This window comes from Astyanax mexicanus, chromosome 21, assembly GCF_023375975.1.
Source record: "Astyanax mexicanus isolate ESR-SI-001 chromosome 21, AstMex3_surface, whole genome shotgun sequence".
Taxonomy (NCBI): domain Eukaryota; kingdom Metazoa; phylum Chordata; class Actinopteri; order Characiformes; family Acestrorhamphidae; genus Astyanax; species Astyanax mexicanus.
The window spans coordinates 33,073,363-33,091,235 of NC_064428.1; the positions used below are offsets into that span (position 1 = coordinate 33,073,363).

Sequence of the window (17,873 nt, forward strand, 5' to 3'; positions counted from 1 at the left end):
ATCATAAATAATTCACATTGGGTTTTAAATTTAATAATGTCATAATTTCAACACATTTCATTCTCAGTCAATTTGGCTCCCTGCAACTGCAAAATGGTTGAGGCCTAACGCTGGCTGCGTTGTCTGCGTATGCAGAGCGGCGGCCCTGTCCATATGTGGAACCAACGTGGAACCCGTGGGCAAAACCTTCTGGATCCCATTAGGCCCTAATTGATTTTGACTAAAACACTTATATTGTTGTGAGTTGAGAAAATTACTACGTCATACGTTTTTTAGTATGAAAATTATTGAGATTTTGCTCAATTGCTCCATAGGAACTCATTCATTTTGGCCTCAATCTGGAGCGCCCTCAAGTGGCCAAACAAACCCAGAAAATATTGTTTCACAAGTGGTTGTTTTACCAGAGACTCTATAATAGAGAGGAGAATACCCACTTTAGAATGTCTTCTGAGTGAGATTGACCATAGAGGACGCTCCTGAGTGAGTCCAAAATGAATTGGTTCCTATGGAGCAATTGAGCAAAATCAGAGTTTATAAATATTTAATACTTTTCTTTATTGGCAAATGTACTTATTTTCTCAACACAGAACAATATCAAACGTTTTTTTTTTTTACTGAAGACACATCTTCAGCATCAGCTCTATCCATTGATGATTTTCTTAAATAATCTCTTTATTTTCATCTGTGGTTCATACCATCTTTCTTTCTCTCTTTCTCATGCATGCATCTTTTTCTCTTTGGTATCTGTCTTTGTGTTTCTTACTTTATATTTGGCTTTATTCTATCCATTTATTTCTTTTAAATAATCTCTTTATTTTCTATCATTCTATGTTTCTTTCTCTCTTTATCTTTTTTATTTTCATCAGTGGTTCATTAAATTTTTTTTCTCTATTTCTCGCATGCACCTTTTTTCTCTTTGATCTTTCTTTGTATATTATCTATCTATCTATCTATCTATCTATCTATCTATCTATCTATCTATCCATCCATCCATCCATCCATCCATCATCCATCCACCCACCCACCCACCAACCTACCTACCTACCTACCTACCAATCAGTAGATTAGCAGTAACGCTAGCATCTTTACTGCAAAAGACACGATTATTTAAGAAAAACTAAAATATGTAGGTATGTTTTCTTTGCTTATTTACTTAAATACTTAATTATACCTTCCAAAACTGAAATAACATCCTAGATAAGTAGTGAGTTACTATTTTTAATTAGAGTTTTTAGCATTTTAGCTCCATTCACTCCCATTCATTACGGTCTCCCTCGCGGGCTCCCTCTAGCGGTTGGCGGTGGTTCTCTGTTTTATAAACAGTAAACTCTTTATTAGAGACTCTTTGCTAATGCTTCTCTAGCCATTTTAAACCTGTCCTGCTCAGCCAATCACACCGCGGGACTCGCGGGGGGCGGGGCTTGCATGAAAACAGGTGGAGAAGGGAATAAAACCCCTCCTCCATCATCCAGCGTCGCTCCCTGGGACCTTCTGCCATCCCTTTAATTCTAGGGAACCCAGAGCAGGATTATTTATTTATTTAATTTCTTTATCTATTATTATTAATATCTGTTATTTAATAGCCATGGCGGAGGTTCCACCCGTCATTAACATCTCGGTGTCCCTGAAGATGGAGCCAAACGATGGGCCGGTGTTCTTCAAGGCGGACGGGTCTCGGTTCGGACAGACCAGGACCATAAAACTGCTGACTGGGTCCAAATACAAGATCGAGGTGGTGGTGAAACCGGGCAGCGCCGAGGCCACGTAAGAACAGCCGCACACACACTCATTCACTCTCATTCACACTCATACACACGCTGATGGTGAGCTGAATGAAAGATGTCGGGGTCCTGCAGGGCCTGGCAGTAGCAGGGAGTGGTGGTGTGGTGCTGATGCTGCTGTGGGGAGGGGGACACACAGAGGACTAAGACCTGTCTACTATATTTATACCCATATATTATATATTATGAACACAGAGCTCAATATATGCTGTTTTACTGTGTATTCAGAAGCTGTGGGTTATTAGATATACCTAGGCCTAGGTCTACATACAGTAGATCTAGGCCTTTATATGCTGTATATGGTGTATGTGTATACCCATATATGTGCACATAATATTAAAGCAGTTATGCTACTATTTTTATAAATGAAATAACCCTGGCTTTCAACACAGAGCTCAATAGGTAGTGTTTTCTAGTGTATTCAGAAGTGGTGGCTCATTATATAGACATACCTTTCTGTATATATGTGTATAACCATATTTATTCACAAATTTACAATAGTTTTACTATTAATATGAATGAAATAACCCTGGCTATTAACATAGAGCTCAATATGTAGTGTTTTCTAGTGTATTCAGAAGCGGTGGCTCATTCAATAGACATAGTCTTCTGTATATATGTGTATACCCATATATATTCACCATATTACAATAGATTTACTATTAAAATGAATTAATTAACCCTGACTATCAACATAGAGCTCAATATGTAGTGTTTTATAGTGTATTTAGAAGCGGTGGTTTATTCAATAGACATAGTCTTCTGTATATATGTGTATACCCCTATATATTCACCATATTACAATAGATTTACTATTAAAATGAATTAATTAACCCTGGCTATCAACATAGAGCTCAATATGTAGTGTTTTATAGTGTAATTTAGAAGCGGTGGCTCATTCAATAGACATAGTCTTCTGTATATATGTGTATACCCATATATATTCACCATATTACAATAGATTTACTATTAATATGAATGAAATAACCCTGGCTATTAACATAGAGCTCAATATGTGGTGTTTTATAGTGTATTTAGAAGTGGTGGCTCATTCAATAGACATAGTCTTCTATATAAAAATAAAGTATTATTATTATTATGTACACCTACTACTACATACTAAATATAGGGTCATTACATAGGCCTAGATCTGTACATATATATATTTTGTATTATACTATAGTAACATACATAGTAACATATTTGAAAAAAGTCTTAATTGACTGAATTTATATATTTGCATTATATATTTTTTAGCACTATGGGGATCGGCTCGGGCAGCTTTCCTCTGGAGCAGCAGTCCAAAGATGATGAAACGATTGTATATCACGGGTTTTACGATACTGAGGGAGTACCGCACACCAAAAGCGGAGACCGTCAGCCAGTGCAGGTGTCTATACAGGTGAGCTACTGTTTCTGCTGGATTATGTCTCAAATGTGTATCATTTTGAATATTCAGACATTTAATAAATGGTAAAAAAAACACCAATTTGTTTTGAAGCCTAAAGAGATCAGAAGCATTAGAACTTATTTAACCCTCGTATTATCTTTGGGGTCAATTTGACCCCATTCCCTTTTTAAAGTCTCTGAAAAAATGGTTTGAAATTAGTTTTGTGATTCATATTTGTTGTCTTTTCTTAATTTAATGAAGAGTAAAAATGTTTCAAATGTTTAAAATGTTTTAACTTTACTGTCGGTTTTATCAAGGCTGTTTTATAGCCATAAAACATAAGAAATATCAATATTTTACACATATTTGTGTGGTGATAATGTTGAGATCACTACGACATTCAGTTCATAATATTTTTCTAAATCTCCCTTTACTTTAGGCCCTGACTTAACAAAACATTACTCATAATACTTATACAATACTAATAAAACACCTATGTCAATGCCAGAAATGCTGATAATTTTTCAAATAAACATGAAGCAACTGGTGAGTAAACTTTGCTAACATGTTTAATGATCAGTAATTACAATAATTTTCTGGAAGTTTAAATTGCTAGGATCATATTGACCCAGAAAATAAAGGGTGTTCATAAATTTGTAGATAGCAGGAGGGTTAATTCTGTTGCTTATTACTTATTTAGGTTGGTTTATGGCGTTTCAGTGGGATTCAAACCTTCTGTCTCTTGACAAGCAGGCAGTTAGACAGTTGCACCACTCTAGAGATTAGAAAATAGTTCAACATCCAAGTAAGAATAAAAATATAAATTAATTCAGAACTACCTTTTTTACGTAATTACATTTCACAGCTCTGGGGTGGCCCAACTGTCTAACTGCAAAATATCAGCGAGAGCTCAGCACTCACTATTTCTGCTACATTCATTTTGCTGTGGTGGACTGTGATATCCAGCAATATGGTACGGTGGCCCAGAAAGGCACATCACAACAACATTTACAAAGCAAACAAAAAGATGACAACGCAACTACATTAATAACCGTAATATGGAGAGCCAGAAAGCCACAGTAACACAGAGAAAGGTGAACAAACTAATTTTACAATCCTAGTCCTGTTCAGATCGTATCTTTCAGCTAGAAAACAGCAAGTTTGTGAAGATGTAGTGCCCTAATACCAAGCATTGCTGACTCAGTCCTAGGCTGCGTCCAGAAACATTTGCTACTCCTCCTCTCCTACTCCTCCTCTCCTACTCCTCCTTTCCTACTCCTCCTCTCCTACCCCGGAAGAAGGTGGAGGAATCGAGAAGAGGAGAGGAGGAGGAGGAATGGAGGGAAGGAGCTGTAATTGGGGAAATGGGACAGCTGATCCCTTTTGGATAGGATGTTGACTACCGATGAACTGAGCCAATCACAACGCTCACTTTCAGCACATGCCGGATACTGCGCAACCAATCACAGCTTCTGGATAGAGCTCCACATACAAAAATAAAAACGAGAAATCAATAAACACAATTCCAGATTCTAGACATCATAACTTTGACAAGCATATTAAGCTTCAAAGAACAGCCTGATTTGCTATTGATGAAGGTTGCATATGTGAATATTAAATCATTTTAACAGTGAAATATGATGTCATTGAATGTAATAAAACAAAAAACAAATATAAATAAATAATAAATATAATAATAAATATTTTATTTTGCATACATGTTGAAGTGATGTGTACATGTACAACAACATGTTACATATAGGGTCATTAATATAGTTTTACTGAACATACAGCTTACCTAAACTAAACATTATATTACTCCTTTACTGGCTGTTTAATTAGTTAAGGAACTTTTATGAGGTAGGCTATATTTGTTAGTTGCCTTCTCCATTCCCACATGCTCTGTGGGCGTGGATGCAGTGATGTCATTCGATAATCCCTAAAAGTCTTCCGGAGTAGGATGCACTGATGTACCCTCTGTTGGAAGGCTACTACAGGAGGGTTTTAAGCGGCTTCTTTCGTCTCCTACGGTATTCGGACAGGCGGCAAGATGGCGTCCCGAAATCAGTTTCCGGGTCACGGAGGAGAGGAGGAGGATCTGTAGGAAAAAGGAGACACTTTTGGGGTTTCTGGACGCAGCCCTAGTGTGTCCATGATTAAGGTAGAAAATTTTATTTAAAAACCCCTTATGTCTTATTAATAACGTGATGTATTCTCGTTTTTTGTCAGTTTAAGGATGCGGGAGTGTTTGAAACAGTCTGGCAGGTGAAATACTACAACTACTACAAGCGTGAGCACTGCCAGTTCGGCAACAAGTTCAGCTGCATCGACTACGAGGTGAAGCCCAACGAGACGCGCAGCCTGATGTGGATCAACAAGGAGATCTTCCAGTAAGAGAGAGAGAGAGAGAGAGAGAGACATAGCAAAAACTGGCTGAAGCACAGCACAGCAGCACTATCTATACCTGCGGGGACAGTAACCATCACTGGGCAGTTTATGTACTGGACAGAGGGACGGATTCAGGTTTTTAAAGGAATATTCAAGCTAAAGATGCTAACATGGCTAACAGCTATCGTTTACATTCCTGTTAGCATGTTAGCATTTCTGATTGGCGTATTCCTTTAAGACCAAGAGATGAGAAATCCTTCAACCATTGGGATCTTGTTTTTTTTTTTTTTTTACCACCAGATCAGCATCACCAGTTCTTCTGTCTTCTGTGTTGTTGGTTTTGCATGTTGATTGTTGATTGTTCAGTCAATCAAGGACCAAATTTAACTCCTTAAACTCTTATTAAGCTCTATGCATATAGTACTTATGAGTGGAGGATTAAAATGCAGATTCAAAAATAGATATTTTAAGTGTTTTAAGTGGGTTAAAGGATGTTTTTGTTGTGTTATATTTGTTTTGTTGCACTATAAATCACATGCACTCTGTCATAGCAACAGTTGCTAGGTTAGACAGGCTATTATTAATTGATTATTAATGGTTCTAACAGTGCCATGTGTGCTTTTATGTATTCATCCATAGCAACTGTTGCTAGGTTAGACAAGTGGTAGACCTAACTGACTATTTATTTTCTCCAACACCTTAATAGGTTCTTTCATAGCAACTGTTGCTAGGTTGGACAAGCAATGGCCCTAGTTAACCTGTTCTTGCTTTTGCCCACAAAAGTGTTGTATGCAATAAAATGTTGCTAGGTTGGACAAAAACGCAAATTACAGTTGTGAGCGATTCATGAAATACATGAATACGTAAAATTTCACAATAGCCTGTCCAACCTAGCAACAGTTGCTAAGAAAGAACAAAGTGTGGATAGGACAATGGATAGAACAAATTGGCCTCTTGGCCAACCTAGCAACATAGCAATATATGTGTAGATAAAAGCATGAAGAGGACAGTTTTTTTTGTTTATTATACCAGAAATAATTGCAATAAACAATAATTATAGTTGTTTTAGTACCATTTTATACCACTGATAACATTTGCGATTGCAAATTACTTAGTGAACTTTTAATTATTACAAATATTTAGGGAATTGGAATAGAAACTATTGATGTCAACATCAACATCTGGAGACTTCATATTTATCTTTGTTTTTAAACGCAACACATGACACAGGTCAAAGAGGCTAGTTTAGTGATGTAATACAACATCACTTACTTTCAAGTTTAGAAAGTAGATTACCCCTCAAACACAAACACACAGAGCTGACGGCATTTCCTCTTTCCAAGTTGTTGAGTGTGGAATATGGAGCTAGACTAGCGTTCATTTCCTTCATTAAAGCTCTTTGGTAAACTCAATAACTCTAGAACTCTAAAACTAGACCTCAATATTAAAGGACTATGTCTATATATCTATATATTGATGATAAGTTGATAACCTAATTATGAGTGGAAGACCTGTAGAATAATAAGCACAGTTGAAATGAAATGAAAGTATGCACAGGTCAGTTAGACCAACCACTGCAGTGCTGGTGCAGAAAAAGTGAAGGTTACAATGCATTTTTGTATTAATGAACTACGCTCCCAGTCGCCCACATGTACATACAGTACATTATCTGCCCTGTTATGGTTACTAATCTAATGCAACTTCCAGTCAGCGTCTGTCTCCTCACTGTGGGCCTTACTGTGGGCATGCAGTTACTCCAGTATTTTAGCTGTACTACGAACAGGGCAGTGCTCAAAACCACTCGCTCCTACAGGGTGCTGTCTGCATATATATATACCTGTATATATACTTATATACATACATACGATTATTATCGTCATCAAGTTAATGTGAAAAAGAACGACCAATCGGTGGACGTTGTGATGTTCCGGGACTGGCGCTGATAAATATTTATTTATTTATTCGTTTGTTTGTTTAATTGTGAATGGTGTGTTTATTTATGGTGTGGAAGAGTATACAGTATGGTATGAATTGTTTCTTGATTATATTTTGTTTTTATAGTCGTTTATCGCTTCTTCAGTGCTTTTTAAGTTGCCTACCTCTTCACGCCACGAACGAATCGAAGGCCTGCTCTATTCCATATATGTTTTTTAACTAAATTGGTGATGAATATGCCTGATTTAATATCATTGTCATCAAGTTATAATAAATGAAAAAAATCATGTTCCATAATTCCATAATTATTGCTACAACTACATACAGTCTTACTAACTTTCCACATGTACAAAGGTGGGTGCTGCTTACAATAACAAAAAATACACTGTACTGTATATATATTAATGATGATCTAAAACAATGAAAATATTAATAAACATAAAAAACAGTAGGAGTGGGCCTTCAATTCAGATTAATTACAGCATCTCTCACAACTGCATTGCTTGAATTTATGCTGTTGCTTTTATTATATATTTGCTTGTGTGGTAACTGTGTACATTTCTCAAGGATAATCTGATTGTGTCTTTTTTATTATTTAAACCATTTCTGTGTGAATCTGAGCCAAACTGTTGAATTCTTGTTTTTTTTTTAAGATAAAAAGATCAAAATGAAAATTGCAAAGTGTCTAATTTTTGTTGAGTATGCGGAACATCTAAACAAACACACACACACACATACATATATGTATGGTAACTCTGATTAACTTATCCTGTGCCACAGAGGGAACTCCTGCTCCTTCTTTGTCCTGATGAGAGCCAGTTCCATCATATCGTTTTTGATCGTCTTCAAAGTTCGTGAAATGTTTCGGATTGACTGACCCTCATTTCCTAACATATATTTTTCTTTACTTAGTTAAGAAGTTCTTGCTTCTCATAACATGGATTAGAACATTACTCAAATAGAGCTATTCACTATTGTAACTATTATGACTATTGTAGATATTGATGACATTGTAGATCATTTATCAGATATATCAATTAGGCATACCAATTAACTCACCTGTTCATTGTATATAAGCATTAAGTCTGAGTTTTAAATGCTGGAGTAAACGCTAAAATACGTCTGTACTGTATCTCTGATGGAGTTTTATGCTAAACTGATTTGCCATTAAACGCTAGCTCGCTAGCACTTCTTGCTAACAGTTAGGTGCTACTGTTGCTTAGCAACAGGGAGACCTGTAGGCCAACAGAGGCCCAGAGAAATGCAGCCGTCTGAGCCCCCATCACCCGACCAACCCAGGGGTCTAAAACGCTGCCTTTAAACTCTTCAGACAGCTGGATCCTCTCACCACCAGTGTGAACGAGTCTGATCTGGTAGGTTTCTAGAAAAAAAAACACACTCAGAACCAGTTCACTGTACAGGTATCAGTGGAGCCCAGCTCTCCCTACACTGCTGTACATTTACTAATGCAACACACACTGTCACAATGACAATGAACATCTGCTGTAATTAATGCATTAGATTTATTCATTTTTAGTGACTTTGTTAATTGTTTATTTATTTTATTTTGCTTGTTTATTGGTTTCAAGTTATTTTATAGTAAAATATCCTTAGATTCCCTCAATTTAAGAGAAAAATATTTATTTGAAAGAGCAGGTTGCTAAATTGAATGATTAACAATTTCAATTAAAGAAGTATTTTGTTAATTTGAGAAAACAATGAATTGAAATAATACAATGCTTATTCAATTAAAATAACATAGTAAGACACAATAATAAGATGGGCATAACAAAATAGTAATAGCATGGTAATATGATAATTACACAATAGTACTAATGTGGTAATGGCATAGTAATAACAAAATAGTACTAACCTAATAATGATTTGGCAATAACAATAGCATGGTAAAAACACAACAGTAACAACATGGTGATGACATGGTTTTAACACAACTGTAATAACACAGTTATAACATTGTAATAGCATAGCAGATTTCTATAAAATATGTAACTTTTCCTTTATATGTTTTTTTTATTATTTAATTGTTGTGAGGAACCTCCTCAAACACACACACACATACACCTACACACATATATATACATGGAAAAACAAAAAAAAAATAAGAGACCACTTAAGTTTCTGAATCAGTTTCTCAAATTTAGCTATTTATATGTGTATGTTGAGCAAAATTAACATTTTTGTTTTATTCTATATACTACGTTCAACTTTTCTTTAAAATTTCAAATAAAAAATTTGAGCATTTAGAGCATTTATTTGCAGAAAATGAGAAATGGCTGAAATATCAAAAAAGATGCAAGAAAGAAGCTTTCAGACCTCAAATAATACAAATAAAACAAGTTCATATTCATAAAGTTTTAAGAGTTCCGAAATCAATATTTGGTGGATCAATCCAGGTTTTTAATCACAGTTTTCATGCATCTTGGCATCATGTTCTCCTCCACCAGTCTTACACACTGCTTTTGGATGATAACTTTATGCCTTTACTCCTGGTGCAAAAATTCAAGCGGTTCAGCTTGGTTTGATGGCTTGGTAAAATCAAAGAAACTCCTCATTTTTAGGTAGTCTCTTATTTTTTCAGGAGCTGTATATATTACATATATTCATATATATTATACATTCAGAGAAAGAGAGAGAGAGAGAGAGAGAGAGAGAGAGAGAGAAAGAAATACCCGGATGTACTGTACTCGCGCCCCTCCCCCTGCCTCTCTCTCCTCCTGCTCTGCCCACTCTGCGCGCTCACCCCTCGCTGCGGATCTCCCGAGCCTCTACCGCAGTCCATCCGTCATCCGCCGACACAGAGCCCGGAGAACCGAGCCCGCGAGACACGGAGCCTCACCCGGCGGCTGTTCACCCGTTTAAAACCCGGCCACCCTCCATCTCCACCTTCCTCTTCCCCCGGAGAGAGACTCGCACCGCGGCGGCAGAATGGTGAGACTCCGCCGCCTGTAGCGCTTCACTGGCTGGGTTTGGGTTAGCTAGGCTTGCTAACCTGCTAGTTAGCTAACTAGCTAACAGCTAGCTTAGCTTAGCTAGCTACCATTCGAGTCAACGGCATTTCAGCCCAAGCGTTAGCATCGATGCTAACTCGCAGCGTTAAAACAGAGTTTATCGCTTGCTCTGAGCTTCATTCGGCCTGATTTAGCGAAATATCTTTAGTTTATCGATATATGAAGGTGTTTAGCGCCGTGTCGTGATCTCGCACGTTTAACGGAACGTAATAGTTAATAGTTAGCGCTGGATAAAAACAGAAGAGAAGAGAAGCCGTGGCCTGGGTTAACTGCGCTGTTAACGGGGTTTAAACGCGTTTAATCGTGTTTATAACGAGTAATATTAGAATTTATTAACAGATATGTCGTGTTTTAACGTTAACACGCTGAGTGTTTGTAGTTAATGTAGTTTAAAACGCTGGAAATGGCTAGAAATGTCGATAGAGTCTCAGTAGGTAACGTTAAATAGCTGCTAGCTGTTGGTCAGTGCAGGGCTGGCTGTCAGTTAGCTAGTTAGGTTGGTTAGTTAGCATTAGCTGGCTAGTTATTTGAACCAGAAAACGTCCACATAATGTGGGCGTTTATTGCACAAACGCCCTCAAAAACAGCATAAATTGTGTCTAAACTGTTTAAACTGCGTTTGTGCTCCCTGTTTCACAGCTAGCTACTAAAAGTAAATGTGTAGGGTGGCTAACAGTTTAGCTTGTTAACTGTAGGTTAGTTTATGAGTGTATCAGTTTGAAATAAATTAAATAACTAACTTAACACTCTGTTTTATATTGCCATTTAAATTGATTATACTTTATGCTTAAGCTAGACCATACAAACTGACAGCTGTCAGAATGCACAGATTAATCGTGCACTAGTAAGATTTGTATTTTTGCAGTGTCCTTAAAGGAGAAATCTGGTGTGAAATGTACTTAAATTGTAGTGAAACATGATAACGAACATAAACTTTTGTCGAACAGCTCATCTCTATTCTCCCCCAGCATTCCCAAATACAGCGCTTTTAGTCGATGCTTCCAACAGGCTTACAATGCAAGTGATAGAGGCATTAAATTTCCCAAGCAAAGAAATCACTAGCTCTTCCTCAACCTCAATATTGTCTGCAGTAGCTACTAAAATAAGATGTTAATTAAAAACGAATCGGTCAGGAAAAGCACTGTGCCAACTCGTGAATTAGTATTCATGGCCTCGCCCACCTTGGCTCGCTTAGGTCGACACGTCTCTTCAGACAGAAGCAAACAGGGCTAGGAACAGCATGGCAGTTTGTTCATGTGTTAATTGTGCAAATAACACATCAGTGTTATATGCTTTGTCCAGTAATTCAGAGCTAATGAACAAATGGTTAGATTTTGTCTATGTAACACCACCAGCGAAGTACAATTGAGATGAATGAGGTAGGTGTATGTTTAGACCCCAGTGTGGATTTTTACTTTTTTAGACCTGGACTACCCACCTCTGTGTGTTTACATAGGATCTCCGGTGGATTTGGCGTTTTACAGAGACTCTTAAGACTAGGCCAGTGTGAAGTGAAGCCAATCAGAGGCGATTTGGTTGCATGTATAAATATTCATGAGCAAGAGCCGAAATTCTTGCGTTTCTCACTATGATTGGCTGTGGAACTTAGGGCGTCCTTTCAGATTTGCTGTCATATATACAGTCTATAGAACATTGTATTCATAGTTACATTATTCATTATAGGTTTGGTTCAATATCTTGTTGCATTAAAAGACAGTGATTCTCTATGCTTGTAGATGATGTTTGTAGTTACATAGGACAAGCAGTGGTAATCTGGACATTTGCTAGAATGATCTACATTAGATCACATAGGAGAAATCTCTTAATTGCAATGGCAACATTGGTTTAAAAGTAATAAAAGAAAAGTCATATTTGTTAGTGTAATATAGTGTAGAGTCACTCTCATATATTTGCATGTAAATACAATTTGAAGCTGCACTGTATGTCCAAATGTCTGTGGATAACAATCACTCCTTCTAATGCTTGTGTAGTTCCTGCAGAGAAGTATTACCAATAGAATAGGACTTATCTTTTATCTTGTGCAGATAAACGTGAACCTATTCAGCCAAGCTTAATACCACATGTGGGCTTAAGCTGTGGAGCAGTGAAACAGCAGTGAAGCAGTTTTCTATGGAATTAGTGCGCTTATCCAACGTCCTGATCTCAGTAATGCTTGTGACACTGAATGCAATCAGATTCTCACAGCAAAGAAGCTGCAAAATGTAGTACATTTTTGTTCAAACCTTCCCTGGAACAGTAGAGCCAGCTTCTCCAACAAAAGCAGGATAAACATTTTACTTAAATACTCTTGGTTTCAGAAGAAACAACAAATAAGCAGGTGTTTCAATATGTTTGTCTATATACTGTGTATGTGTACTGTGTATATACGGTTGTAATATGGAGATAAATATTAGTTTAAAAGCAAATGACGATTTTATTTGTTTATTTGGGCTTCTACATCTTTCTGTAGTTCTGCAGAAGGACGAGCAGCAGATGAGCAGCCCAGCATAGCTTTAATGTGCCATTTATCTGCACACGCTATGTCTATTTATGGTGCACTTCATTCTGGTGTTCCAGAGGCCTTGAAATTGCAGCATCTGATGTGATGGATGGAGTGGCCTCCGTGCGCAGCCCACTGACCGAAACGTTTTGGATCTGAACATTCCGGAAAAGCCCCGTCCGGCCCGGCTGCACGGCTGAAATAGGCCATGCAGGATTCTTTGTAAACCCTCCGGCTTTATAGCCCATTTTCTTTTTCTTCTTCTGGTGGTCTAAGAATAGTCTCCATGGAGACCGTATATCCAGGTTGATCTGATCACCTCCCCCTCTCGGAGGGTCAGGCCCCGGAAGTCCCAGTAGGCAATCAAACTGATCAATATTGATTAGTTTATTGGTTGGCGCATAGTCATTTCCATTTGCCTTCCATCAGCCTTTTAGAGTCTCTGTACAGGATATGTCCAAATATTTGTGGACACCCCCTGAAATAAATGCGTTTAGCTTTAGTCTATTCCATGTATAGAAAAATTGTTAATAGGATAGGACCATCTGGAGCAGGAAAAATAAACTATACCTAATGCCAGGTGGGGGATATACAGATCTGGAAAAAAATAAGAGGTCACTTAAAAATGATGAGTTTCTTTGATTTAACCTAATTAAAAAATATATAATCAAGAGGAAGATGGATGATCAAGCTGACTTGCTTGAACTTTTGCACCAGAAGTTGCATAAAGTTATCCAAAAGCAGTGTGTAAGACTGGTGGAGGAGAACATGATTCCAAGATGCATAAAAACTGATTAAAAAACAGGGTTATTCCACCAAATATTGATTTCTGAACTCTTAAAATTTGTTTTCTTTGCATTGTTTGAGGTCTGAAAGCTCTGCATCTTTTTTGTTGTTGTTATTTCAGTCATTTCTCTTTTTCTGTAAATAAATGCTCTAAACGACAATATATTTTTTGGAATTTGGGAGAAATGTTGTCCGTAGTTTTTAGAATAAAACAATAATGTTCATTTTACTCAAATAGCAAAATCAGAGAAACTGATTCAGAAACTGAAGTGGTCACTTTAAAATTTGCCCTACAGCTGTGAAAAAAAAAATAAGTAATATCAAAATTTTTCATACAATATATAGGATGAGACTATAAATTTTATATCAATATAGATGTAGTTGTTTTTGTTATTACCTTATATATTGTATTTATTCAGTTAAAATATATAAAGATGTTTTTTTTTTGTCCATTGAGCTGCATTGAGCTTAGAGTTGTGTGAAATGATGCAGCTCTATGCTTGTTGCTGAATGCTGTCAGATCCTCACAGCAGTGCTCCTTCAAAATATAGCACAAAACCTTCTCTGGACAGTGAGACAGTTACTCCAACAAAAGCAGTATAAACTCTTTTTAATACCCTGATTGATACTCATTAGCAATTGCAAAACAAACAGAGAATGAGCAGGTGTACTAATACTACTTTTGTATATAAAGTTTGTGAACTAAGCTTGAAAAACAGCCTGTTGTAAATTGTTGTTCTGATCATGATTTAAAACCCAACACCTATTTCTCACAATTTAACCCCGCCCTTTCACACTGAAGTTATAAAGAGTGTTTCAGCCAGGACTGTTTTTCTTTTTTAAACAAAGCACAGTACAGAATAGTTGCTGTGGCTTATTTACATCATCTTAACAGTAACAGTAACAGTTCAACACCTTGGAATATATACTGGACATATGGACAAAAGTCATGGGACACCGGCTCATTCCGCTTTTGTTGGAGTAAATATATGTACGTCTTATATTTACATTATAAAGATTTGAAGATGTCTCTGTAGCCTGTAGATGACAGACATGGTGCCAACAGGCAATTTTTATTTATTTATTTATTTATTTTTTATCTGACTAACACTTCTATTAAGCTTCATTTTTCAGGAACAGAAATGCCGGGTGCATCCAAAACCATTATTGCAATGGTGTTTCTTACCTGTAACATGTAATGGTTTACTTATGATTATTCACAATTAAAGAAAAATAAAGGTTCATACTTTTTTTTAAGTTTCAGTTTCACTACTTTGTTACTTTTGAAGGACCAATATAAAAAAAAACATTAGTTCTACATAATATTGAAACATAACATTGTTTTAGTTATATGTTGATTACACTAATTAAGACAAGCAGAAGAAGTTTCATACTGAAAAAATACTTTAAACTATTTTTCCTAGATCTTTAAACCTCAAAACGTGTCAATTTGACCTGTAACATAAAAGGAGGGTTAAGAATTTGTAACGTGTGATACTTGGTGATACTTCTCTACAGAGTTTAGAGCAGTATGTATGTATGTATGTGTGTGTGTGTGTGTGTTCATTAGGGGTGGGCAATATTATATCGTATACAGTATATCGTGACAGAAATATCATTATTAAAAATCCATATCGTGATAATAGGGCTGTTCTGACTAGTAATAGTTTATTATTTACTGTGAAGCTTTAAGTGTATTTATTGTAGAATTGTTTTATTTTGCAGTTTTATTTATTTTGCCACATTATGATTATTCTGTTATACTCTTATACTATATTCCTGAAATGAATGAATTATTTTAGTTTTCCTATATCGCCAAGTATATCGTTATCGCAAAAATACCCTGAAATATCGTGATATTATTTTAGAGCAATATCGCCCACCCCTAGCGTTCATTTGCACATCTGTGTCAGCAACGGGTGCATCTTGAAGTAGTGAAATGCATTCATTAGGAGGTTTGTCCACAAACATTTGGACATATAGTGTATTTGTATGTTCAGAGTGTGGCTGCTTTGCAGTTTATATATCCTTTATTTAAATAGTGACCATATCTAGTGCCTATGCTAAGCTAAATGCTATAATGTTTTTCTGCCTTCCTTAAAAACCTCTTGATTCAGATTCTAAAGAACAGGGACACCTCATTCTTTTTTTTTACTGTAGAAATGAGCTACAGGCTGTCAGACGGCAGTTTAAAGTGTCTTGCATCATGATGGAAGAGGAATCCGTGAGCATAATGAGGTTATAACTGTATCTTTGGATGTTTTAGAGTCTAATGAAGTAGATTTCTGACTCCCGCTGGAAGCTGATAGCAGCTCTGGGCCCTGAGTGTTGTTTTTCTCCTGTAGAAGGATGTTAGGATGTGTCCTCCTTCTGTTGCCCAGTTCTTAAACGTGTTCCCTCGCTCCCTGTTGAGACTTTATACCCTGATGAGGTAATCCTAAACCCTCAATCCACTTTAACTTAATTTGCTGTCTGTGTAACCTTAAAGTCAAAATAGCACAAGGCAGTCGGGCTGTGCTAATGTTAGGAGGCTGTAGTATTCCCTCGCTTCGTAACGTGGACACATCACATGCTTATAATAACTGCAGTGGGTGGGACCTCTGCTACAGAATTAATTGTTTAGGTTTTAAAGACTGTGTTTGAACCCCTTTTTATTAGTACATAAGGCATTCGCACCTTTTTAATTATTTTAATTCTTTGGAAAAACTCACATATATAAACTTGACTGACTGACTGACACCTGACTGATCTGCATTAGCAAAATTCTATGTTAACATGCAAAGTTATTTAAAAAAAGAAAACAGTTTGCTCTAGAGATTTGAGATTTGAGTTTTTGCACTTTGTTGCTTAGCAGCAGTTGCCTACTGTTAACAGACTGCATTGCTGCGCTGACCAAATATTCCAAATATTTGTCTACCAATTGATATTAAAAACAATACTTTGTTTAAAAAGCTTGGAGGTTCACAACATAGTAGCAGCTATGCTAACAGGCACGGCAGCCAGGACCCGTGAGATTGGTGCAGGGTAGTTGCGATGCTAAAAGCTGGTCTCGGCTGCATTGAAGCTGTGATGCTACAGGGTTCATACGGTCATGAAAAAACTAGAAAAGAAATGGAATTTGAAAATAGCAATTTCCAGGTCTGGATAAGTTTTGGAAAAGTAATGAACATTTGTTCTTCAAATCTTTGTGTTTCAGTTTATCGATGGAGAAAATCTATTTTGAGCTAAGAAATATGTTAGCTCAGAGTTAATTCAGTAATTTAACACAATGGAGCTCTTAGGATCTGACACAAATTGTATTATTAAAAAATTGTGTCATTCATTTTAGGCCTGCTGTAATCAATTTCGATTGTAGTTTTAGTTGTTTTTTTTTTTGTCCAGGTCGTTACTGTTTTAGAAAATTGTATGATCGTGAAAATTTGCCTTGAAGGCATGGAAAAGTCAAGAAAAATCATGGAAATGTATTGTTTAAAAAGTGTATGAACCCTGATGCTAGCTGACACGGCGGCTGATCCAGGCATGTTATAATAGCCTGACATAGCTGAGATGCTAATATCCATCATCGGCGGGTTTAGAGCCGCAGTGCTAACCGAAACAGCAGCCGAGACCAGCAAGGTTTATTGAGAGTCAGCTGTGTTGCTAACTGTGCAATTCTGCTTCTGTAACATTGTACATAAATGAGCTTTCACCCAATGTAGCCTTACATTTTGGTGAAGCATGTATTGTATTAACTGCACTCTGTACTGAATACATTATTGGGTATTTTCGAATGGCAGTAGCGCACTGTATTCATTTATTTGTGGAGATACAGGCCAGCAACTTCAGGAAATGTTCACTTCAACCTTCATAATGAGGAAGTACTTCTAAAACTGCTCCTCCCCTGGGCTTTTTAACACTCGACAATGTCTAAAGACACTTGAGTGGTATAATAGTGGAAACACATTCAGTAAGAGACAGTTCTGAACACGGAAACGCCTTGTTTTTATGACAGGATGTTCAGACTGATTGGAGCTGACAGAAAGGCTACAGTAACTCAGATAACCACTCAGTGGTACACTACTATA

General features: G+C 36.8%; 2 protein-coding genes across 2 annotated transcripts in view; both read left to right on the top strand.

Annotated features, from left to right (window-relative positions):
- Positions 1–1,435: 1,435 nt before the first annotated feature.
- On the top strand, positions 1,436–8,168 carry cnrip1a (cannabinoid receptor interacting protein 1a). Its single transcript, XM_022674580.2, has 3 exons — positions 1,436–1,764; positions 3,039–3,183; positions 5,401–8,168. Exons 1-3 carry the CDS (start codon positions 1,586–1,588, stop codon positions 5,563–5,565), a joined length of 489 nt encoding a protein of 162 aa, XP_022530301.1. The 5' UTR covers positions 1,436–1,585; the 3' UTR covers positions 5,566–8,168.
- Positions 8,169–10,214: 2,046 nt separating this feature from the next.
- Positions 10,215–17,873, top strand: part of ppp3r1b (protein phosphatase 3 (formerly 2B), regulatory s1ubunit B, alpha isoform, b) — a 43,246-nt gene continuing 35,587 nt past the window's right edge. Inside the window, exon 1 of the mRNA XM_022674578.2 lies at positions 10,215–10,443. Coding sequence (XP_022530299.1) covers positions 10,441–10,443 — 3 coding nt within the window. The 5' untranslated portion in view covers positions 10,215–10,440. The remainder of the gene's footprint in view (positions 10,444–17,873) is intronic.